The 25315-nt window shown below is 42.9% G+C and overlaps 1 protein-coding gene across 1 annotated transcript in view; it reads right to left on the bottom strand.

The window, feature by feature from the left end:
* Positions 1–1618: 1618 nt before the first annotated feature.
* Positions 1619–25315, bottom strand: part of SERINC4 (serine incorporator 4) — an 88820-nt gene continuing 65123 nt past the window's right edge. The window contains exons 12-13 of the mRNA XM_089689383.1: positions 13128–13281; positions 1619–1967 (exon numbers count right to left, since the gene is read on the bottom strand). Of these exons, the coding sequence (XP_089545509.1) occupies positions 1754–1967; positions 13128–13281 (368 nt within the window). The 3' untranslated portion in view covers positions 1619–1753. The remainder of the gene's footprint in view (positions 1968–13127; positions 13282–25315) is intronic.

Genomic DNA, 25315 nt, shown 5'->3' with positions numbered 1-25315 from the left:
TCAGAAACACTAGAAGAGTTAATAGCTTGCAGTCATTCACAAAAATTTAACTCACAACAAGGACACCCTTACAAAAACAACCTTTGTAAGCAAGTGTCATTCATTCCTGGAGCATTCAGTGCCTTTTGTAAGGGTCAGTGCAAGAATGTCAGTTCACCAGAGATTTTCCACAGTAATGCTTCTCTGACGCCTAATTTATTGAGCGTTGGAGGAACTTGGAATATACTGCCCACATAAAGGCCTCACCATCACCGCCCTGCTATACTGTCTAATACAGGGAGTAGCTAGATTTAGTAGTCTGTTACATGTTCACTGTACGTTCACGTTATCCCAGATAATCTGTTAATGCTTTTACTGCCTGACAACATTATACTGCTGTGCCCAAAGCTATCATATGATTTACAAATGGATAGTCCTATCATTGGTTGAAAGATCATTAAAGCACACCTTCACATGTAGGGGATAGGGGAGTCCCCCCTCTCACTCACCCTCCTCATACCCCGCCCCCCTCTCTCACCCCTCATCCCCCATCTCTCTTTCTCAACCCTTCTCTTACCCCCTTTCTCTCTCACCCCCTCACCCTCAGGACTCCTGTTACATGGAAAAAATTATTGGGGGGGTGGGGGGTGACACCATGTTTAACCACAGCAGGTGGCACCAACCCTAGTGATGTCACTGTGTGTAGAACAGGATTTCTCAACCAGGGTTCCTCTGGAAGTTGCTGGGAATTTCTTGAGCAGTGAGCAATGACAGATTGATCTCCCACCAACAATGACTACCAGAGAAGCAGTTTCCACTCACATTCAATGGTTACTTCTACAATGATTACCACAGCAAGGTTTTTTTCCACTGACCACCAATTTAAACGGGCATATCCCCACTAATCACCGATGTAAGGGGGCATTTCTCCACTGACCACCATTTCAAGTGGATACTTTTCCAGTGCTGACTAGTGTAAGGAGACACTACAATGTTCATGGTCTGTGCCACTTTTCGGGCCATTATTATGTTTATTTTCATGGTTGACATATAATACAAGGGAGGGTTGTAAAATATTTGGCTCTGAGTGTCAAATATTCTGGGTATGCCATATTCTCTATTCCTTTAATAAACATTTCAACAGCTTACTGATCTGATATTTTACTGTAAAATATAGATATAGTAATTTTAGCAGGACTTCTTTGAGACATCAAAAACGTTTTTTCCTCCAGGGTAAAAGGGTCAAGAAAGGCTGGAGTAGAATATAACAATCCAATATGAACTTGGTGTAAAACTGAGAGCAAATAAAAGCAGAGGTGAGACAGCCAATCCAATGTGAGTTGCCATTTTAGAGCAGATTACAAGATGAAAGTTATATCCAATTGGTTAGTGTGGGCAAAACCACTATATTCTCATACACCATGTTGCCAAGCATCTGATAACGTGTCTTGCCTTACCATACAAAGAAAAAAAATATTTAAAAGGAATTGGAGGGTTTCTATGGAACTGAACATTTAGGACTGTCACTGCGTTGACTCATTAAAGTGAGACATAGTATGACTGCTAAGAAATAATGCATTAACTCCAGGGTTATAGTTTATATTCCCTCTCACCAAATGAAGAGTGTTTGTTCGGTGCTTGTCTTTTCATCCAGTTACTTCCATTACAGCAAGCATTAAGTGGATTCCTTCCATTTAACATTGGACGTGCACTGATCTCATCAACCCAATGTCCCATCTGAATGTCATTCCATGAATAAATACAGTGGGAGTTACTACTTAGAAACTGTGACTTTGCGGAATTGTCTCCGTCCCAACATATGCTGTGGAGGTCCATTCTTCTGGTTTTGTCCATGTCCAGGAAGGCACGTTGGTGCCAAAAGTATCCACAAATAAAGAATAACACATGTCCAACAAGAGGCCACCTTGATCCAAAATGTGGGCCAGCTGCCATGGGTAAAGATGGATTCCAGAGATGAATCTTCATAGCTACAATAGAAAAGGAGCAGCATGAGAACACACTGATCTTCAAACATTAGTCATGTTGATAATTAAACATTACTCATAAAAGAGGTGTGAGGTGTTTGAGTAGATTACCATGGTGTGTGACTTTATGAATACATAGTGAACACCTCGCTGTACTCTCTGGGGTAAACATTTCTCCTCTTTAAAGAACACCTATTATGTTGGAGAAAACAATATACTGCAAACGAGAAAAGTAGGGTATCATGGATGGGTGGGACTTTGGGCGCCCTAGGTGGGGACACTGGAAACATCACTCACTAATGCCCACTAAGCATGTGGAGGCCACAGTCATGAGAATTCTACATTAAGGTGACACTCCGACTTAGAAGCAAGCACAACTTTATGGCACAGTTAACTCTTTGCTTTCCATTTACAGCGACTTCACACTGGTATACTGTACTAGACTTCCTTCACATGGTGCAGAGTCTCTGAGGTGGATACTGCGGAGCCCGTGTCATGCTCCCCAGGCTAGCTTAGATGTCACCTCACTCCCAGTGACATACTTGAGACTTCTCATTAGTGTGAAAAGATACGTTCACCTTTGGGAACATGTTACATGTTCCACCCGTTTTTAGGGTGGAACATGTAACATGTTCCCAATGCTACAGCCACCGCCTGCTGCCCCCCTCCATCTGACAGAAGTATAGTGGAGAAGTTCCCTGTACTATCTGTCAGATTTGAAAACAATGTGTCTGTGTGGGGCTTGGCCTACACAGCCACGTCATTCATTAACAGACTTCCATGAATGAATGAATTGCAAGTCCCGTCAGCCTTAGCAGCTGTCGGCTTGTAGTTTTCAATGAACTAACACGGTGCAGTGGTGCGCCATGGTAGTTCAGTGAATCTTCCTGTCAGTATATCTGCTTACTTGTACATCCCGTACAGCAAGCAGATATACTGATAGATCTGCAGGAGACCTGTATAGCACCAGTAATCTGCTGATCGCTGGTGCAATGCTTTACAGACTCCTGCAAACAAAAATAATAAATGCACATTTTTTTACCTGCAAAAAAATTAGCATTTATTATTTTTGTGCAAAAGGTGAACTTATCCTTTGTACACTTTCTAAGGTTCTGTACTTCTGAGGATCCTCTATCTTACTCTCTCTCGTGACATAGGGGCCCCGTGCTGCGATGTTGGTCCCAGGTATGGGGCACCGGTTATAGCGAGGGAGTTATACTCAGAAACTCCCTCGCTACCAGAGCACTTCGTCATCCCAGCCAAGTCACAATCTGCACTTGTCGGCTGGCAGCTTTAGCACCAAACACTCCACTGGTTACTCATGGCAATGGCGATCAGGTCTCATTTTGCAACTTTCACCACTTGTTAATGCTTGGTAGTGCCTATTCCCTGATGTAAGCCCTGTTCTTTAGATATGCCATGACTTGTATGCACCCCTTTGTAGGAACTTCACACCTGGCATTTTGTAACTTTAAGAACATTTACTAGAATTTTTTGCAGATACAAATTTAATATGACACAATCTCTCACAGATACCTCCATACACAGTTCTAGGTCATCCTAGCTCAGGCTGCCCGGCTCATACCTTTAGTTAGGAAGAGTCCTTTCAGCAAGGTCCATGATCCAACTCTCGGCAGCCCAACTGAGTATCCTTAAAAAGGAGGACCCAATGCTTCCTGTAGAATTACTACAGCATTCCTTCCTGTCTTTTCCCAGGTGGAAGGCCTCCCCAACATCCTTTCATTTATTATTTATTTATTTATTTCAGGTACTTATATAGTGCTGTCAATTTACACAGTGCTTTACATATATATTGTACATTCACATCAGTCCCTAACCCTCAAGGGATGTACAATCTAAGGTCCCTAACTCACATTCATATACAAAGGCCAATTTAGACAGGATCCAAATGTGTCTATAGGCTGCCTCCTCTATTTATAGCCCACCATAAGGGGGCAGAGCTATGGACATCTGGGAGTTTGCAGATGGAACCCCTGCCTAACACAACGGAAACCTGGTTTACCAAAACTCACTAATATATACTTTATAGAAGTACAATACAGTATAAAAGCAGTGTGCACCCAAAAAGTAGGCATCTGCTTACAGGTAGACATTGTCCTCGATTACCTCTTTGCTTTAGAGTACTTTGAAAAGGTAATATTAAAGCCGATTCCTGGGCATGATCGTTATTGCATACCTGTATTGGTCCATCTTGGCACAATGTAAGTATGTACAGAAATCAGTCACAATAATATGACCACCCACCATAACCCATTGAGGCAGGGACTCCTCTACACCTCTGAAGATATGCTGTGGTATCTGGCACCAAGTTGTCAGTAGCAGATCCTTTAAGTCCTATAATTTGCATGGTGGGGCCTATTATGTTGGAGAACATAATATACTGCCAAGGAAAAAATTAGGGAGGATAGGCATTGTCCTTGTTCTGGTCTTTGCTTTAGAATACATTGGAAGGGTACTGTTACAGCTGAATCACAGGTATGATCTTTATTGCATACATACCAGCTTGGCACAATATATGCATGTATGTCTCATAACTGAGAGACTGCTAGAGAAGATGACAACCACTACTACAGTAATAGCTGCCATCTTCTGGGTTTTGTGCTGAGCAACTTTGCCACTGCACACTGGCCATAAGGGATGTTTTCAATTACCGTATTTTTCGCTCCATAAGACGCACTTTTTTCCCCCAAAAAAAGGGGGGAAAATGTCAGTGCGTCTTATGGAGCGAATATAAAGCGGCCGGTCCGGTATTTCTGCCGCCACCATGTCAGAATACCGGGCCGGCCGCTCAGCTGTTCTCTCCTGCAGGGACTTACCTGTTCCTCGCTCCAGCGCTGCAGTCTTCCCGCGCTGGCTTCTGTGACAGCTGGGTGCCCACTGCGCATGTGCTGCGCTTTGTGAATGATCCGGTGTTTTCTGGGACACATGACAGGTCCCAGAAGGCGCCGGGCCATTCACAAAGTGCAGCGCTTCTCGTGCATGCGCAGTGGGCACCTGGCTGTCACAGAAGCCGGCCCGGGAAGAAGAGGGAAGGACAACTCCGCGGAAAAGGGAGCGGGTACCTGTCAAATTCAGGTACCCGCTCCCTCTCCCTCCCCAAAGGTCAGCAGTCTCTGGTCATCCCCTGCACTGTCTGCAGTCTCTGGTCATCCCCTGCACTGTCTGCAGTCTCTGGTCATTCCCTGCACTGTCTGCAGTCTCTGGTCATTCCCTGCACTGTCTGCAGTCTCTGGTCATTCCCTGCACTGTCTGCAGTCTCTGGTCATTCCCTGCACTGTCTGCAGTCTCTGGTCATCCCCTGCACTGTCTGCAGTCTCTGGTCATTCCCTGCACTGTCCGCAGTCTCTGGTCATCCCCTGCACTGTCCGCAGTCTCTGGTCATCACCTGCACTGTCCGCAGTCTCTGGTCATTCCCTGCACTGTCCGCAGTCTCTGGTCATCTCCTGCACTGTGTCCGCAGTCTCTGGTCATCTCCTGTATTGTGTCCGCAGTCTCTGGTCATCCCCTGTACTGTGTCTGCAGTCCATTGGTTCAGAATATTTTTTTTTCTTGTTTTTCGCCTCTAAAACCTAGGTGCGTCTTATGGTCAGGTGCGTCTTATGGAGCAAAAAATACGGTAATACAAGGCAATCTCTGATTGTACAAGGTGGTGAAGAGGGGCAATAATTGTACAATCTCCACCTCATCCAATCAGAATACACCTTGAAAAAAAATCTGTGAATGCCAGAAGTGCTAAGTGCACATCCTCCTGTTGACAGGATGCTGTGGGGAAGCCATTCCACACAGGACCCAGAAGTTTATGGCTATCATTATAGTAGTGCTTGCTACTTGGTTGTCAGCTTTCCTTGAAAATCAGGCACCAGGTACTTTAGACAGGAGTACCCCTTTGCTAGTAACACATACACCCACCTGCTATTGATGCTTTGTGTAGAGTACACCCTGGAACATTGATGAAGTATCTATTGATAAGAATTACAGTGAGATTTCTTGTATGCAATAAAACTTTCATGGTTGATGTGATTTATTCTTACTGATACTGTGTGAACTAGTGTAATGGGGCTTAGTGTTATTGTGGAGCAATTTGATGGCCGTTGGTGAGGCTAACCTGCCTGTCAGGTAATCTGTTGTTCTGTTCATTTGCTCTATGTATTGATTTGCATACCCTTCAGTAACACATTTATCTTATTCATTCCCAAGTTTCTTGTGGTCTAATTTCTGTGTATTATCAAGGAATGGTAGAATATTAACACTAAAGTTACACAGGTGTGAGTATCCTATAACCAGGTGTGTCAGTGGGGACCAAGCAGTTTAGGGAGTCGTGTCCCATCAACCCGGCTTCTCTGGGGGTAGCGCTACACTTATACTGGCATACTTCAGTGCAGAGAAGGCCTTCAATGCGATACTTACTGAATTCACTGGATGAACAAAGCACAGAATCTATCTTCCTTGTACCCTTGCTTTACACCCTTTGTTTGCTACTACCAGTTCATCTACAAGGCTATATGTACAAGAGTTTTAGGAGTCTGGTGTTGATGAGAAGGGGACCTGTGATCCTCCTAGATCAGTGGTTCTCAACCTGTGGGTCGCGACCCCTTTGGGGGTCAAACAACCCTTTCACAGGGGTTGCCTAAGACCATCGGAAAACACATATTTCCGATGTGTAAAGAGCAGCTACTGTGTAGAAAGCAGCTACTGTGTAGAAAGCAGCTACTGTGTTGAAAGCAGCTACTGTGTTGAAAGCAGCAGTATTAGAGGTAAAACGACACTTCATGAATTATAAATAATGGGTAAATAATTTTATGGTTGGGGGTCACCACAACATGAGGAACTGTATTAAAGGGTCGCAGCATTAGGAAGGTTGAGAACCGCTGTCCTAGATTGTAAGCTCTAATGAGCAAGGCCCTCTGTTTCCTCTTGTACCAAATTGTATTGTAACTGTAATGTCTACCTTCATATTGTAAAGCGCTGCACAAACTGTTGGCGCTATATAAATCCTATATAATGATAATAATAATATGGAGGTCCCACATTTAAAGCAACAACTGAACCTGAAAGGAAACACTAGTATTAACACAGCAAGGGGCTGTCATGCTCATCACCTTTATGTTATGAATTACTAGCCTGTCTATGAATTACTAGCCTGTATATCTGGTGTACTGGACGGTACAGTTTACATCATACTATACTTTTTCAGTAGAAAATTTTTTTTTTTTTTTCTAATGTTAATAAGCTGTAGATTGGTGTGGTGGACCAGCCACTGGAATTTCCTATGTGTGGGAATAACTGCTGTCCATGCACCAACCTAAACATATTTGGATCTGAGACCAAAAAAATTGCTTTGATCAGCTTTAATAAAAAAATTCTACAATTTGATTTGCTGTTACTTGCTGTAAGGTTCACAAGTAACATTCACGTGGGAGAAGTCATTCCACTCTTCAGATAATTAAACTGGGACGTAGCCAACTCTTCTCTACAGCACTACAGAGAAGGCCATATCTGATAGCAATGAGCTGCTTTATTCTATATGTCTGTACACATTCCAGGCATGTGTGCTTTTACCTGAGCATTGCAAAACACTCCAAAGTTTATTTCAAACAAACCCATGCTTGATTCAGACAAGTTATAATAACCCCACTACAGGACAATTGGTAAAATAACCTCATTGCAAGATCTACAGTATCATCAGATACCAGCAGGTTTCACTTAGCTTGCTCCCAGACCTACATGAACAGGTTAATGTAATATTCAGAATGTCAGAGCATGGCTAAAAAACCCTGTCCACCCTCCAACACGGCAAGTGACATATCTTGGCCTATCAATAAGTTATGTAGAGATGTGCTGGTTGCTTTAAATCCCAAACAGCAGTTGTAAAGCATTTTTTTTTGTTTCCCTCTTTGTGAGTGACAGACAGGGAAAGCAGGACTGTGCTCTGATTGGTTGTTGCTACAGCTGAGAAGGATCCACCCATAGCAGCACTGTTGCAGCTGGACTTATGATTGGCTGTGGAGGAAAGGAGAGGGGAAAAAGGAAGAAGAAGCACATGTTGGGAAGGAGACATTTTCAGGGGACTGCATGGAGCAAGGGCTCCTGGTGTAAAGTCACAGAGTCTCACTCTCTGTGCTGCTGGTACCCATAAACTGGGCTGGGAGTGTGTAGCAGAGGAATTGTTGCCGGACAGTGTGCAAACCAAGGATTGTCCTGCCTGACACTCAGGATTACAGCCACTCAAGTGCATGTGTCTCTCAAAGTCTGGAGCTGCTGAAAGAGAGGATTTCTACTACTGTCTAATGCTATCTAGAGGACAATCCAGAAACAGTGAGTACTCTGTGATGAAAGGGGATTTTGATATTGCTGCATTTGCTGTTCATCTCTGGAAAATGGTCATGAGAAAGCCTGCTCTCTAATTCTCAAAGTGACACAGATCTTGGAAAGCCCAAGCTGCTCAGAATTAGCTATTCCTGCTGCTGATTGATGAGAGAACTCTGTCACTGTATATTACTGGTTTGTCTCCTGAAGACTTGGGCTATGGCTGAAGAGTGTGTTTAGTTTCAAGTCCCCACAGAAGCTTGCTGTTTTGAATATACTGAGCAAGTGTCAGTATATCAGGATTTCACCTGTATGGTAAAGATTTTGTTGAAGTGTTGTTTTCCTATTGCAATGTTCACTGGAAGATTCTGCTTAAAGGAGACTGTGCTATCCTGCTACCCCTGGATTACAAATAATCTCCCATGCAGAGAGTGAGCGCTCTTCCATTGATTAAAGGGCCCCAACGTTGAGAGACTTTAAATTTCATCCCACTGGCCAGTGGTTAGGTAGGATATGTCTGCTCTAGATAGTATTGCTATAACAAATGTCAATAAGCTGCTTAACCTCATTAACAGATATTGTTTCATGTGTCAAAGTCACTCTCATGTGCCACCCTAGTCAGTGTGATACTAGTCAGTTTTTGTAGTCTTTGGCGACTGAAGAGTGATTTATTACTAACTGTGTTATGCAAAGTGGTATCTGTGTTTTATGTACATTACCTGTGTTAAATCAGCTAGTTCTTTTTCAGGGTTTGTCTTCTTCAATAAAACCCATATAAAATATTCTCAGTGTCGAAGTGTTCTGGGTATAATCGAAGGTGTCACCAGATTCAGGTGGGAGCTGAACCTATATATCTAGCCAAGTTCTACCCAAGGGTGTGCTACAGTTACATAGGCAGCTGAGCATTCCACAGTAAGGCGCAAGGCAGGGAATGAGTGAAAAGAGCCTATCCTTCCACTAACAGGAAGCCAAAATTTGCATAGCCAGCATAGTAGCCTCATAGGTTGTGCTGGAGACTGCAGATATGTGGGATAGGGGATTGAGTAGAACTAAATTAGCTTACTAAGTGTAAGGTAGGGGCACTGAAGTGCCTAGTTTAGTCCCCCAAAATTGGCCACTATAGAGTTAGGAACCCTGTAGTGAAGAGTAGAGAGTGTAGGTGCCTACGTAGCTGCTAGAGGTCTCCAGGGTTGTGAGTATAGCAAATCATAGATATCTAGTAAGTTCCAGCCCTGCCCCTGCCAGTGTGGGGAATTTTGGGTAAGAGAGCTATGTATACTAACTCAGGTGGGGGTCCACCTGAGATGTTGATCATGGGAAGCAGTGCAAGGACCAAGGCATACAAAGATGTAACCTTTGAGATTGTAGCTTCCGGTAGCTTCCCTTTAGGGAGGAAACAAGCAAGGAAATGTGCAGGACTAATTTGACTAGTTACATCCCTTTTATTTGAAATGCGTAATTTAGGCAAAACTCCTAAAGGTGCTGGCTGCTCCTGGACTTGGTTCTCATTTCTGCTGTTTTCTATTTGCAATGAGTGGAATGTGTCATCACCACAAGGATGAATGAAAGGCTATACATGTGTAAATCAACTGTGTTTCAGTAAAGAGTTGAAAAGCTTCTGTTGTGTGGATTCTTCCTTCTCCTAACCTCAAGATAGGAAACTCTTCTGAAAACAAACCTTGTGCCAAGTGAGTCTGCTATTGAGGTCCATTGTTTTAAGGGCTAAGAAAGGTATGGAACAGATACTGGTGGTGATGGTTAGGCCATACTGGGGCCTCCCAGAGGTGGCTTTCTGATGGTGCTCAGGGGATGATCATATACCAATAATGTCTCAGTCAGTCTAAGGCAGCCTTTCTCAACCTTTTTGTCCTAGAGGAACGCCTGATAGAGTTTTCAAGTCTCTGGGAACCCCTGCTAAAACCAAGTCATTGGGGGTCAGTGGGAAAAATGCCAGCTGGTTTTGCTAAGTGGTGTTGATCCCAGAAGTATGCAGGCACAGGTCAATCTACCACAGCTTAAGGAGCTCCTGGCAACCTTTGGAGGAACTCTAGGGTTCCACAGAACCCTGATTGAGAATGCATCTAAGGGAAACCACCTATGCCAGGCAGGAATAGGTTGAAAACATACAGGTGCTCCCTCACTACAATGGCTGTGCACATATAGGACATGTCCCCAGCACACAGCTAAGCCGCTACCCATTCAAGGTTCACTTTTTCAATATAAAATCATCCTGCATCTTCCTTTCACACAAGGCGCTCAGCAGTGGCAACACGTTATAGGATATTGTGCTAAATTCAGCAATCTAAAGCACCTTCGGTAATCCTTCCCTTCCTGTGTCCTCAACACCAGGTTACCTCACTAGGCAATGGTACTCACTTTTTCTGCCTGGGGATCAGGAACAGACTTGATTTAATTTTTATCAAAGAATGTTCTGGTATAATTACAAAATAGAGTAATTATCTGACAGTATATGCAAGATCCAGATTTACATGCTTCTGACAGATGTTGGAATATTAAAGTACAGTAATCCCAACTGATACACTGCACTCCCAGGCAGTATGAAGGATATCTTGTGTACTGTGTTGTAACTCTACCTGAAAAGCTAAGATTATCCAAACTGAACAAAAGAACATCACAGCTAACATTCCAGGATGACTACCAAGTTGTAAACAGCAAAATAATCTGAAGAAGTAAAGCTGAACTCCAGGTGTGATGTTTGTTGGATATTTAAGCCCTGTGCACATGGGCCAAATATTGGGCAGTATCGGCCGATTCAACAGAAACCAGCCAACATTCGACTCGTGTGTGCGTCCAGCTCCTATCAAAGGGGCATCACCGAAAAAGGTTTGCTGATCGGCATCTGTTGGCTGAGAGTGCATGTTCTGTCGGGGGGGGGGGGTTGGTGGGGGCAATTACCTGTCAGAACACAATAGCTCAGCGGGGAGATCGCTGTACTAGCATCACTGAGTTAAACAAAAAAAACAGATAGACTGTACTAGACATTACATTAGTCCAGTTTGGCACAAGGTAAGTATGCATATCTCCCACTGAGGAAGCGGCCCATCATATCAGTGGCTATATGGTTAGCACTTCCGCCTGGCAGTACTAGTGTCGTTGGTTTGAATCCCAACCATAGCACCACCTGTCTGGAGTTTGCATGTTCTCCCTGTGCTTGCGTGGGTTTCCTCTGGGTACTCCAGTTTCCTCCAACACTCCAAAGACATGCTGGTAGGTGAAGTGGCTCTTCTCTAAATTGTCCCTAGTATGTGTATGTATGAATGTAAGTTAGGGACTTTAGATTGTATGCCCCTTGAGGGTTAGGGACTGATGTGAATGTACAATACATATATGTAAAGCGCTGCGTAAATTGACGACGCTATTTAAGTACCTCAAGTAAATAAATAAATCATTGTAGCAGCTGTGATCTTCCGGGTCCTGGGCCAAGTGGCCTCGACTCTACAAACTGACCTCAAGGGATCACTCACTAGGAACTGCCACCATTCACAGAATATCTTGTATTTTTTCACTGAATACAAAAGATTCTCTGATTGAACTAGGTGGAGAGGAGGAGTGATGAAGTCACCATCTCCATTATGTCCAATCAGAGAACACTTTGTATTCATTGAAAAAAATACACAGTGCTCTGTGAACTATGGCAGTAATGAAAGACCAAACCCCTGTGGTCAGTGTGCAGTGGTGAAGCAATTTGACACAGGAACCTGAGGGTCATGGCTATCAATGTAATAGCATCAACCTCTATAGTGATTGAAGGCTTCTCCAGCAGCCCCTTGGGTAAGAAACATACATACTGCCAAGCTGGACTAATGCAACCACGAAATAAAATTCATACCTGGAGTTCAGCTTTAAAGAGTAACTCCACTTTTGTTGAGAAAAAACATTCCCTTCTGGGTGACCTATCTACATCGCAGGGATTTTTAACAAACTTTGTTTCAGATTCTTACCTTTTGATAATCTGAAGAAATAGCTGTTTGTTTGTCTGTGTCCATGTGCAAAGTGAATCTGTATGGGAGTGATTATATAATTATCAATCAGCTGCTGCACCTGCTGATCCCTTAAAAAGGGAAAGGGGCAGGGTAGTCATCCCTTTAGATGTGATTTCCCTTGGAAAGGATATTTTTGTTACAGGGGATACCCAAAATCTGACTTGTATTTTAGTGCAGACTTCTGGGAAAATCAGTGAGCTAATCACACGAGCGGGAAATTACATTTTTGGGAGGCGTTCTGTGAACCATCTATGTACAGAACTTCTTCAGGTAGCCATTTCGCATTGCATTTTACAGAAAATTACAGCGCTGCAGATAGAAAAGGGAAGGATATTTTTGTTACAGGGGATACCCAAAATCTGACTTGTATTTTAGTGCAGACTTCTGGGAAAATCAGGGAGCTAATCACACGAGCGGGAAATTAAATTTTTGGGAGGCGTTCTGTGGATCATCTGGGTACAGAACTTCTTCAGGTAGCCATGTCGCATTGCATTTTACAGAAAATTACAGCGCTGCAGATAGAAAAGGGAAGGTCATTTTTAATGACATTAAATTACAATGTGACTTGTGTCGCAAGTGTATAAGCTATATATATATTTTTTTCTATTTGCTATTTTTTTCCCATGAAAGTGAAGTTACTTTTTAAGAGACTTTTGCTGCATTTGCTGAAAGGCCCCTACATGAGAATGTCAATAGGCACAATAAATGAGGTATAAGAGCTCTTGTGGACTCTATCTAAACATACAGTAAATCACAGCGAGTCATTTCTCAGCCGGCCTCTCATGTAGAACAGCAGGAGGACTAAGCACCTGAGAATGTGCGGAATGCGCACCTGAACCAGTTGGTGAGCGTCATCATCACATAGAGAGAGGCGAGGACAAATACAAAGTGGAAGAAGGAATAACTGTAGATTACATGTTCCCGCTCATCATGAATCACCGCTTGTCCACCACTGGCATCCGTATCTTCCTCGCAGTTTCGTTCTCCTAATAGAGAGGAAGCAGATCGTGACTGGTGTATCTCTGTTACATTGCAATATATAGAAAAATAAAAACAAACCTGGAAAATAACCAAAACCAATATGTACCTCTAACATATACAATGCAGAACCAGAAATGATTTTCTATACTAATCATCCAGGAACAATCAGGGGCGGACTGACAACTCACGGGGCCCCCGGGCAATAGGGGTTCATGGGCCCCGTGTCCTTGCCCAAACTCAAAAAAGCCTATGAAAAAGGTACCAGGGGCATCTCATGGGGCCCCCTACTGACCCCGGGCCCTCGGGCAGTTTCCAAATGGTCAGTCCGCCCCTGGGAACAGTAACATATTTAAAGCGGAGTTCCAGTCTCCAGCCAAAAAAAAAAAATGTAAAAAGTCAGCAGCTACAAATACTGTTGACTTTTAATATTAGGGCCAGGGGCGGACTGACCATTTGAAAATTCGGGCACTGCCCGAGGGCCCGGGGTCAGTAGGAGGCCCCATGAGATGCCCCTGGTACCTTTTTTCATAGGCTTTTTTGAGTTTGGGCAAGGACACAGGGGCCCCATGATCCCCTATTGCCCGGGGGCCCCATGAGTTGTCAGTCCGCCCCTGATTAGGGCACTTACCTGTCCAGGGATCCAGCAGTGTGCTCACTTTTTCAGTTGACTGTCGGGTGCTGGCGCCGCCATCTTGACTAAGGGAGACTGGGGGTGAAGCCTTTCCTACTATGCATGCACGAAGTGCACTGCACTTTATGAATGGGCCACAGTCCTCTGGGACCTATGAAGTGTCCCACAAGGCTGGGGGGGTGGCTGAACTTGATGCTCAGTTCACCGCGGCAAACTGTGCCGGACGTGGGAACAGGTACCTATCAAAACCAGGTACCCCCCAAAAGGTGCCAAATGTGGCAGCAGAGGGAGAGAGGAGGCAGATAAGCGGTGCTTCCACTTTTGGGTGGAACTCCGCTTTAACGGTTTTATCTACCAAAATATTTGTGATTCAGCCAGTCTTATGATTTGGAAACCTTTATCACATTACATAGCAAAAAAAGTGCTATCTCAGTTTCCTAGTTGCTGCTGACAGCATCAAACTCCATCTCTAGTCTGCTTGTTCACCTCTGTCCATTAGGGGTGATTTACTAAAACTGGAGCTCTCAGAAACTGATGCAGCTACCCACAGTAGCCAATCAACTTCTAAAGGCAGCTTGTTCAGGTAAGCTTTGACAATAAAACCTGGAAGCTGATTGGTTACTATGCAGAGCTGCACCTGATTCTTTATGCACCAGTTTTAGTAAATCTGCATCAATAGGCCAATGATATAGGAAGTTGAACACTAGGAAAATGCAGAATAACAATTCTGGTAATTCAGTGTGGCATGACTGTGGGAAGTACATGACTGGCTGACGGGAATTAGAAATAACTTGGTAGGTAAATATTTCACATGTATGTATTATAACTATGCATTTAACTATCCTTCTTTAATCACTTGCTGACCGGTGGAATGTTTTAAAGTGTTAATAAAACCAAAAGCACACATTTATTATATTGAAGTTTACCATTTTTTTTTTAGCTGTGGCGAGTGCATTCATTTACTTTTTTAGGCTTTACTTCTTCTATTTTCATCTGGTGATCCAGCCAGTAAGTCTGTTTTTCAAGAGAACAAGCTCTCCAGCAGAATGTATCAGTTACAGAGATGAGACAAACTATTTAACATTAGCAGGGGTGCTTACAATGATTAGCTTTTATTTCCTTTATCCCAAAACGAAAGGGTTAGCTGACCTAATTTTGTTAGTGTATTCAAACCTGATAGTACATCGAACACTCATTTCCACCCAGACTGACAATGCGGCTGTCCAAAGGTGCCAGTTGTGCTCCTTCATCCAGAGTGGAGGCACTCTAAAACTGGAAGTGTGTTAGTGGTCAGTTAACCAGGTGAAAAAAGGGGAAAAAGCCTAAAAAACCCCGAATGCAGCCAAAAATTGCAATGTATTAAATGTGTGGTTTAATATCACATTTATTTTTCATATGCATGTTATAATCAGCATTTTTTTCTTTTACTAGAAACCCCAAACATGATGTATTGTCGGAAAGCAGAGGCCTTGGAGAATAAAATGGTGGCAATTTTTTAGGTCACAATATTTGCAGAGCCATTTAACAAGCATAAATTTTCAGGAAAACAAACTAAAATGAATTTTAGTGCTCAGAAACACAATATGATACCACATTTTTCATTGAATACAAAAGTTGAGTAGATAGATACCAAACATGTCAAGAGTCTAAATTGCTCCTCTGAAATGGCAACAAACTATGGTACCTAAAATATTTCAAGGGGGAGACTTTAAAAGGCCCTACAGGTTATTAGTGTGGAGTTAATCATGGGGGGGGGGTGGCACAGTTTAACCTCTGGCCCATCCTGTCATTTAGGTAGGACACAGGGCAGAGGAAATTTGGACACAGCCTACAGAAATGGAGTGAAAAAGGACCACCTTTTTAAACTGAGCAGTGGTATGTAATGAACTGGGGATACTGGAATGTATTTAGTGGAGGTTTGCAAAAAATGCGTGCGCAAGGTGAACAAACCCTTTAGTCACCGGCAGGGGCGGACTGACAACTCATGGGGCCCCCCGGGCAATAGGGGATCATGGGGCCCCTGTGTCCTTGCCCAAACTCAAAAAAGCCTATGAAAAAGGTACCAGGGGAATCTCATGGGGCCCACTACTGACCTCGGGCAATGCCCAAGTTTCCAAATGGTCAGTCCGCCCCTGGTCACCGGTCACACCGCTGCGATTTAAAATCGCGCCATTTTGTGTGCAATTTCAGGTGCGAATTCTGAAGACTTTATTGCTTCTTGTGCAGATTTTCAACGATTTCTTGCAATTTGCAGTGTGATTTCCATTATATTCTACTGTATGTACAGTATGGGAAATCTCAACAAAACTGCTGAAAAGGTTGATCCAGGGAATATCCGATAGCCACTTGGGGGATCAGGAAAGAATTTTTTCCCAGCAGGAGGAAATTGGATCATGCTTTGCTGGGATTTTTTTTTGCCTTCCTCTGGATCAACTGTGGGTATAGGATTATAACTTTTTTTTTTCTATGGTTGAACTGGATGAACTTTTGTCTTTTTTCAGCCAGACTAACTATGTAACGATGTAACTATGTACCTATGTAATGCAGCAAATCGTAAATGTTAAGACACTGACATTCACATTCATTTCAATTCCCAAATTGCACCTGAAATCACACGGGTATGACCAGGCACTTAAAGAAAGTTGAAAATAACAGACTTACAGGCCAGATCACCAGGTGAAACTAAAATAAAAAAAGAAAACTAATGCAGCAACTACATTTAAGGATTGGTAAGCAACAATATAATATATTTATGCTTCTGGGCTTGGACGCACTTTAAGAAATTAGTGCATCATAGAAGTCAAACAGTAGCACCGATAGTTTAGTCATTATTCATTCTTGCGTGAAATGATTCTTACTTCTGGCCTGAATGTCTTACTGATATGTTTGATTTTTTGATTGTCATTAGAGTCAAATTGACATTCGTTCACCACAGTGAAAATTCGAAGAAGCAGGATAGAAAATTGTTCTTGAACAAACAAATTTCTAACAGTGTATGTAGTTTTCATTTGGTAAACTCTACATTTCATTTGCTATTAATCACAAAATCGAATGTTACACAAAAAAAAAAAAATTCAAATCTGGGCTACTTCTGACACTTCTCCCACACATGTAAAAATCTGCATTTTTATGCTAGAAAATTACTTAGAACCCCCAAACATATAGTTTGGGGGTTCTAAGTAACCCTGTAGAATAAAGTGGCTGTTGCAAATTTTTATGTTGAAAAATATTTGCATAGCAGTTCATCACACGCAAATGTTCAGTAAAAATACAATTTAATGAATTATCGTGCACAGAAACACAATGCAGTACTGAGTTTTTTTGTAAGATATAAAATATAAAAGATGATGGTATGCCGAGTAAATAGATACCTAACATGTCATGCTTTAAAACTGTGTACAGAAGATGATGCCATCGGTGGATCAGTCCTGGGCTCCCTGGTGGGACTGGAGAGTCTGGGAGAGGTAGTAGCAGGGGGGTCCTTCCACCATATGTAAAAGTGATTGAGCAGCTGTGTAGCCACTTGAATCACTTCAATACGAGGTTGTATATATATATATATATATATACAGTGGGGATCGAAAGTTTGGGCACCCCAGCTAAAAATTTGTATTAATGTGCATAAAGAAGCCAAGGAAAGATGTAAAAATCTCCAAAAGGCATCAAATTACAGATTAGACATTCTTATAATATGTCAACAAAAGTTAGATTTTATTTTCATCATTTACACTTTCAAAATAACAGAAAACAAAAAAATGTCGTCTGCAAAAGTTTGGGCACCCTGCAGAATTTATAGCATGCACTGCCCCCTTTGCAAAGCTGAGACCTGCCAGTGTCATGGATTGTTCTCAATCATCGTCTGGGAAGACCAGGTGTTGTCAATCTCAAAGGTTTTAAATGCCCAGACTCATCTGACCTTGCCCCAACAATCAGCACCATGGGTTCGTCTAAGCAGTTGTCTAGAAAACTGAAACTGAAAATAGTTGACGCTCACAAAGCTGGAGAAGGCTATAAGAAGATAGCAAAGCGTTTTCAGATGTCAATATCCTCTGTTTGGAATGTTATTAAGAAATGGCAGTCATCAGGAACAGTGGAAGGTAAAGCAAGATCTGGAAGACCAAGAAAAATATCAGACAGAACAGCTCGCAGGATTGTGAGAAAAACAATTCAAAACCCACGTTTGACTGCACGATCCCTCCAGAAAGATCTGGCAGACACTGGAGTTGTGGTACACTATTCCACTATAAAGAGATACTTGTACAAATATGGTCTTCATGGAAGAGTCATCAGAAGAAAACCTCTTCTACGTCCTCACCACAAAAATCATCGTTTGAACTTTTCAAATGAACATATAGACAAGCCTGATGCATTTTGGAAACAAGTTCTGTGGACCGATGAGGTTAAAATTGAACTTTTTGGCCGGAATGAGCAAAGGTACGTTTAGAGAAGAAGGGGCACAGAATTTAATGAAAAGAACCTCTGTCCAACTGTTAAGCATGGGGTTGGATCAATCATGCTTTGGGGTTGTGTTACAGCCAGTGGCACAGGGAACATCTCACGAGTAGAAGGAAAAATGGATTCAATAAAATTTCAGCAAATTTTGGATGGTAACTTGATGCCATCTGTGAAAAAGCTGAAGTTAAAGAGAGGATGGCTTCTACAAATGGATAATGATCCTAAACACACCTCGAAATCCATGGGGGATTGCATCAAGAGGCGTAAACTGAAGGTTTTGCCATGGCCTTCACAATCTCCTCACCTCAACATAATTGAAAATCTATGGATAGACCTTAAAAGAGCAGTGCGTGACAGACAGCCCAGAGATCTCAAAGAACTGGAAGACTTTTGTAAGGAAGAATGGGCAAAGATACCTCAAACAAGAATTGAAAGACTCTTGGCTGGCTACAAAAAGCGTTTACAAGCTGTGATACTTGCCAAAGGGGGCAGTACAAGATATTAACTCTGCAGGGTGCCCAAACTTTTGCAGACGCCATTTTTTTGTTTTCTGTTATTTTAAAAGTGTAAATGATGAAAATAAAATCTAACTTTTGTTGACATATTATAAGAATGTCTAATCTGTAATTTGATGAATTTTGGAGATTTTCCATCTTTCCTTGGCTTCTTTATGCACATTAATACAAATTTTTAGCTGGGGTGCCCAAACTTTTGATCCCCACTGTATATATATGCTTTCTCAACCATTTTCCCAACATGTTTGGGATTTTAGAGCGCTTGCAGTGACTGTTGTTGTATTTATTATATATATATATATATATGTACTACAATATTGAGGTGCTTGAAGGCATACAAAATTTTTAATTATCTTTGAATGACATTTATGAAGCCATTGAATGTACTGAGAATTTTTATACGATTGTTTATATGAATGTTCACTTGAACTAAAGCGTGGTTAGCTTTAGCTATGATCTCAATGGGTCACCAAAAGAAACAGTCATTCCCTTTAAATCTTGCGTGATCCGATGGCCCTTACAGCCAGTAAACACAAGCCATAAACTACTTATGTATTACTCAATCCTCCACTAACTCTGACACTGAAAAAAACCTTCTTTTAAATCTCAATTTCTCATGCCTCCCCTTGTACATGGCCTAGGGGAACATTTCTTTGCCAGCTCATCTCCATATACATTTTTTCTTTACGATAGATGTGTTGATGACAGTTACTGAGATACTGACTGGTGCTCCCTGTCTCTAGAAATAAGAACAAAAAAAGACTGGGAACACGTAATTATGGTACACCGTGGTGAGTAATAGAAACCCACAAATCACATCATTACAGCTGTTTGGCACATCGTCCTGAGCACATTTTATCTGGTGCAGGTACCTGCAGACAGATGTGTGTTTAGGGCTCCTTCTGATAACAGCTATATGGATGACAAAATAACTTTGCCACCCTGAAAGATATACTTTTCAACATTCAGTTTTAATCAGCATGAAGTCATAAAACATGGACTGAATCCCATTGAAAGTATTCAAGATGTGTCTTGCCTCTCAGTAAGTAATGTTATCCAAAGAGTTAAACCAATCCACTAGTGTGCTTTCTCAACCATTTTCCCAACATGTTTGGGATTTTAGAGCACTTGCAGTGACTGTGTCAGGAATGGACTCAGCACTGGTGGTGGGACCCACCTGCCGTGTGGGCTGCAGTACCAGAGCTGACCAGCGGGTGCTCTCAGCAGCCAGAAGCTCACACGTGCAATCAGCCAAACCTGGGGCTGATTGCAGAAAGGTGTATTTAAGGCATGACCAGGCCTGTGATCTGGGCCTTGGTGTATGTTTTCCCATGAGCCTCTGTACCTGGTATCTTGTGTTCCTGCTTCGTTGCTGACCCGGCTTGATCCTGACCTCTGCTGACCGTCTCCTGTTGAACCCCTGGCTTGCCTGACCATCCTTCTGCCTGATCCCCTGTACCGCGCTGCCCGTGAGTTACTGAACCCGGCTTGTGACCTTGACCATTCTCTGCCTGCTCCTTTGGTACCTTGCTGCCCGCACGTTGCTGACTTGGCCCGTCTGACCACGCTAACTACTCTGCCATCCATCCATCCTGCACGGATCCAGCCGTACCTGCACATACCTCTGGCGGATCCCTCTACCACTAGCAGGTGTACTCAGGGGCCGCGACCTGGTTCCTGTCTGCTCCAAGTCCATCCCCACCATCAGGGGCCCTGGTGAATAAGCAGACTGGGACTTAGACTCCGCGCCCTGGGGAATCCTGTCCTGAGGACCGCTAGAGGTACTACCAAACGGTCATTACAGAACCCTACGGCCGGCCTGACCGTTCCACCTCTCCAGCCCTGACTACGCCTGTGTTCCTGCACCTACTAAGATTAGTGGAAGGTTGGTTTGTTCACTGTGCGTTTATATATATATCTGGGTGGCTAATAATAAACGGTATTATTATACTATACCTGAAACCTGCATTTCCCTGTGTCAGTCCACACCTTTCTGGTCACTCCTAGATTCCTGACAGACTGTTATTGTATTTATTATATATATACAGTTGCAAGAAAAAGTATGTGAACCCCTTGGGATTACGTGGAGTTTTGCATGAATTGGGCATAAAATGTGCTCTGAACATCGTCTAAGTCAAAACAATAGAAGAACACAGTCTGCTGAACATAATACTACACAAACATTAGATGTTGCCATGGTTTAATTGCACATAACATGTAAACATTCACAGTGCAGGGAGGAAAAAGTATGTGAGGCCCTAGCTTAATGACTTCTCCCAGAGATAATTGGAGCCAGGAGTGAGCCAACCTTGACTCCAATCAGTGTGATGGTATTGGATGTGTTGCTGACAGCTGTCCTGCCCTTAAGAAACACACACACCTGTTTTGGGTTTACTGGTTTCAAGAAGCACTGTCTGATGTGAACCATGCCTCGCAGAAAAGAGCTCTCAGAAGACCTACGATCAAGAATTGTTGACTTGCATGAAGCTGGAAAGGGTTACAAAAGTATCTCCAAAAGCCTTGATGTTCATGTGTCCGCGGTAAGACAGACTGTCTACAAATGGAGAAAGTTTAGCACTGCTGCTACTCTCACTAGGCGTGGTCGTCCTGTAAAAAGACTGCAAGAGCACAGCGCAGAATGCTGCATTAGGTAAAGAAGAATCCCAGAGTGTCAGCTAAAGACCTACAGAAATCTCTGGCACATGCTAACATTTTTGTTGACACATCTACAATAAGGAAAACATTAAACAAGAATGGAGTACATGGGAGGACACCACGGAGGAAGCCATTGCTGTCCAAAGAATATTGCAGCACGTTTGAAGTTTGCAAAAGAGCACCTGGATGTTCCACAGCACTACTGGCAAAATATACTGTGGACAGATGAAACCAAGATTGAGTTGTTTGGGAAGAACACATGTAGCACTGCCCCTTGGGACAAGCTGGAATATATTATGGGTCCTGCGCTCAATAGATCCAACCCTAAGCAAACCCAATCCCTCTGGCACAACTGGTAATGAATAGCAAATACCCCGCCAAGAAATTTGCTGACACAGGGTTAAATGAAACAAGAACAATTTTATGGAGAATGAAATGCAGTGTAGAGGGGTGGGGTTCCCCTTTTAACTTCAAAACTTACTTTTCTTCTTTTATGCAATGCAGTAAATTTGGTCTGCCACTAGAGGGCTTCACAGCCAAGAGTCTCCTGATGGCAGAGTCGCACTTTAAGCAGAATACAACTGATATCAAACAAATAAACTTACTTATACTCTATCAATGAAATGTATTACCTACACCGGTGTATGATTCTGCTTCTGAGGGGCGTTAGCCAAAAATCACCTCAGAATCAGAACAGAATGCAATAAAGAGGTACCTCTAATAAGGCTACTAAGCCAGATTCCCCCACTTCAGTCCTTGTAACGGTGGAGCTCTAGTTGGTGCACGTTTAGTCCTTATAATGAAGTAAATAGCAGCTGAAGACTTCTTTGGAGTTTCAGCTGGTGTGGGTTACATCAGATTTCACTAGGTTTCTGGGCTGAGAGGGTCCAATCTCAGTGTCTAAAGGCAACACAAAGCACCCCAAGACCAGGGGCAGTCGCAGGATGCAATCTCCCAGTATGTGTCAGTCCCCGGGGCAGACAGTCTCAATTACACTGGTGGTGAGGGGCAAAGCAGGCAGAGGGATCTGTGGCTTGCACAGGGCCCCGGATGGGTGAGATCCCAGCAGTGGGGTGTGGATGTCCCAGTCTATATGCAAAGTGTAAATGGTGTGTCTTACTCTCTCCAGTGGGACAGCTCACCAGACTCTGAACACACAGCAGGGTCCCTCTATCCACGCTGGGTGCTGTAGTGCCTCCTCCTCTGCTTGGATGGGCTCCACATGTCCCTGTCTTTTTCTCCAGCCTCGTGTCTCTCTGTTCTCCCCCTTCACTTCCTGCTTCCTCCCCCTCCCAGCGTTCTTTTCTGTGTAGTGGATGAGTCATGAACTTGGCAGAATGCCCAGGTTTTACAAATAGGAGAGAGAGAGAAAGAACTGACTGCTAAACATGTGATTCCTTCTGAATCCTCTTGTACAAGGAGCCTGCTACACACACAACACTATGTGTGGAGAAAAAAAGGCTCAGCACACCAACATCAAAACCTCATCCCCACTGTAAAACATGGCGGAGGGAGCATCATGGTTTGGGGCTGCTTTACTGCCTCAGGGCCTGGACGGATTGTTGTCATTGATGGGAAAATGAATTCCAGAGTTTATCAAGACATTTTGCAGGAAAATGTACAACCATCTGTCCGCCAACTGAAGCTCTGCAGAGGATGGGTGATGCAACAGGACAATGACCCAAAGCATACAAGTAATTCAACAAAACAATGGCTGCAACAGCACAGAATACGCCTTCTGGAGTGGCCCAGTCAGAGTCCTGACCTCAACCCGATTGAAATGCTGTGGCATGACCTTAAGAGAGCGATTCACACCAGACATCCCAAGAATATTGCTACACTGAAACAGTTTTGTGAAGAGGAGTGGTCCAAAATGACTCCAGATCATTGTGCAGGTCTGATCTGCAACTACAGGAAACGTTTGGTTGAGGTTATTGCTGCCAAAGGAGGGTCAACCAGTTATTCAGTCCAAAGGTTCACATACTTTTTCCTCCCTGCACCGTGAATGTTTACATGTTATGTGCAATTAAACCATGGCAACATCTAATGTTTGTGTAGTATTATGTTCAGCAGACTGTGTTCTTCTATTGTTGTGACTTAGATGACATTCAGAGCACATTTTATGCCCAATTCATGCAAAACTCCATGTAATCCCAAGGGGTTCACATACTTTTTCTTGCAACTGTATATATATATATATATGTATATATATATATTTTTTTTTTATTTAATTTTTTTTTTAATAATAAGCACAATCACTCCTCTAACCCATGTAGTTGTTTGTAAATTGGAGCTTGAGCTATTGAGTTCTGTAAGCAGGTATTTTTCAGCATAGCAGGTAAGACTAGTCTGGCTAACTGAGATTGCCAGCTGCTGATTCAAAATAAAAAAAGAACATATTCACAAGCAACATTTCATATTTACCTGGCTAAGGAAAAAATATATTTTAAATAGTTTTTTAGATTCCCTTTAACACCTACCAGGCCCTCAATAGCATATTTTTTTTCACAAAAACTGTGTACAACTGAATAGCTCTGTTTACAAGGTGCCCTGTGAACTGCTTGGTATATGCCATGTTAAAATGAGAACTGCAGCATCAGTTGGCTTCATGATATTGGCCTCATTCAAGATTATGTGGTATCCAGCATCTAGGAATAGAATCAAGTATCATCCAAATGAGATAGCCTTATTGGCTACATATGCAATACAGTGTATACATCCTAAAATGTTCAGCCGTCAAGCCTTAATCATAGCATATTGCAACTGAGCATACAACCTTGTTGTATCCCACCATTCCCCCATATAAAAAAAGACAACAGGTGAGTCACAATTAAAATCAATTACGCTAGGTTCACATCTGTGTGGGTGGTGCCACTGCGGATCCGCACAAAAATCCGTGCAGCCGCACCACCCGCACGGAGAAATGCGGACCCGCGGTGGGTGCCATTTGTTCTAATGACATTCCGCCCGCACTGGGAACCGAGGTTCCCGTGTGGACTGCGTTTTCTGAAGAAATGCAGGGACTTCTTCCCTGCGTGTCACGGGCACGGGAGTCCATTCAAATGAATGGGCTCTTGTGCCAGCAGAAAACGCGGCCTGCACGGCCGCATATATGTGAACCGGGGGTCAAGGGAGAGGAAAAGAGCTAGTGTTGGGCTAAGTTCTGAACAATGCTGAGAGCCCATGTATGCCAACACAGCTCAAATAATGAAAACCGTTTCATTGATGACAGTTTTCATTATTTGGTTTATATATATGTGTCTGCACACATGGGCTCTCAGGATTGGTTCAACATTAGCCCAGCACAGGGTCTGTGACTCACCTTTTGCCTTTTTCGCTTGTATGGAGGAGTGGTATATACACCACATTCCAAATTATTATGCAAATTCTATTTAAGTGTCACAAAGATTAAATATTTTGTTTTTCAGTTTAACTCATGGATGGCATTGTGTGTCAGGGCTCTTTTGATCACTGAAAACAATCTCGGACACCTGCGATAATTAGATTGGCCAGTGAGCCCAATTTAAGGAAAAACTACTAAAGGACGGTGTTCCATATTATTAAGCAGAGCACCATTTTCAAGCAATATGGGGAAGAAAAAGGATCTCTCTGCTGCCGAAAAGAGTGAAATAGTTCAATGCCTTGGACGAGGTATGAAAACATTAGATATTTCATGAAAACGTAGGCGTGATCATCGCACTATTAAGAGATTTGTGGCTGATTCAGAGCACAGATGGGTTCGTGCAGATAAAGGCACATTGAGGAAGATTTCTGCCAGATCCA

The sequence above is a fragment of the Staurois parvus genome, unplaced genomic scaffold, assembly GCF_062004578.1.
Source record: "Staurois parvus isolate SC_StPar_1 unplaced genomic scaffold, SC_StPar_1.0 ptg000472l, whole genome shotgun sequence".
Classification (NCBI taxonomy): Eukaryota; Metazoa; Chordata; class Amphibia; order Anura; family Ranidae; genus Staurois; species Staurois parvus.
Note: the sequence above shows the minus strand (reverse complement) of the source record. Positions and strands in the feature narration are given on the sequence as shown.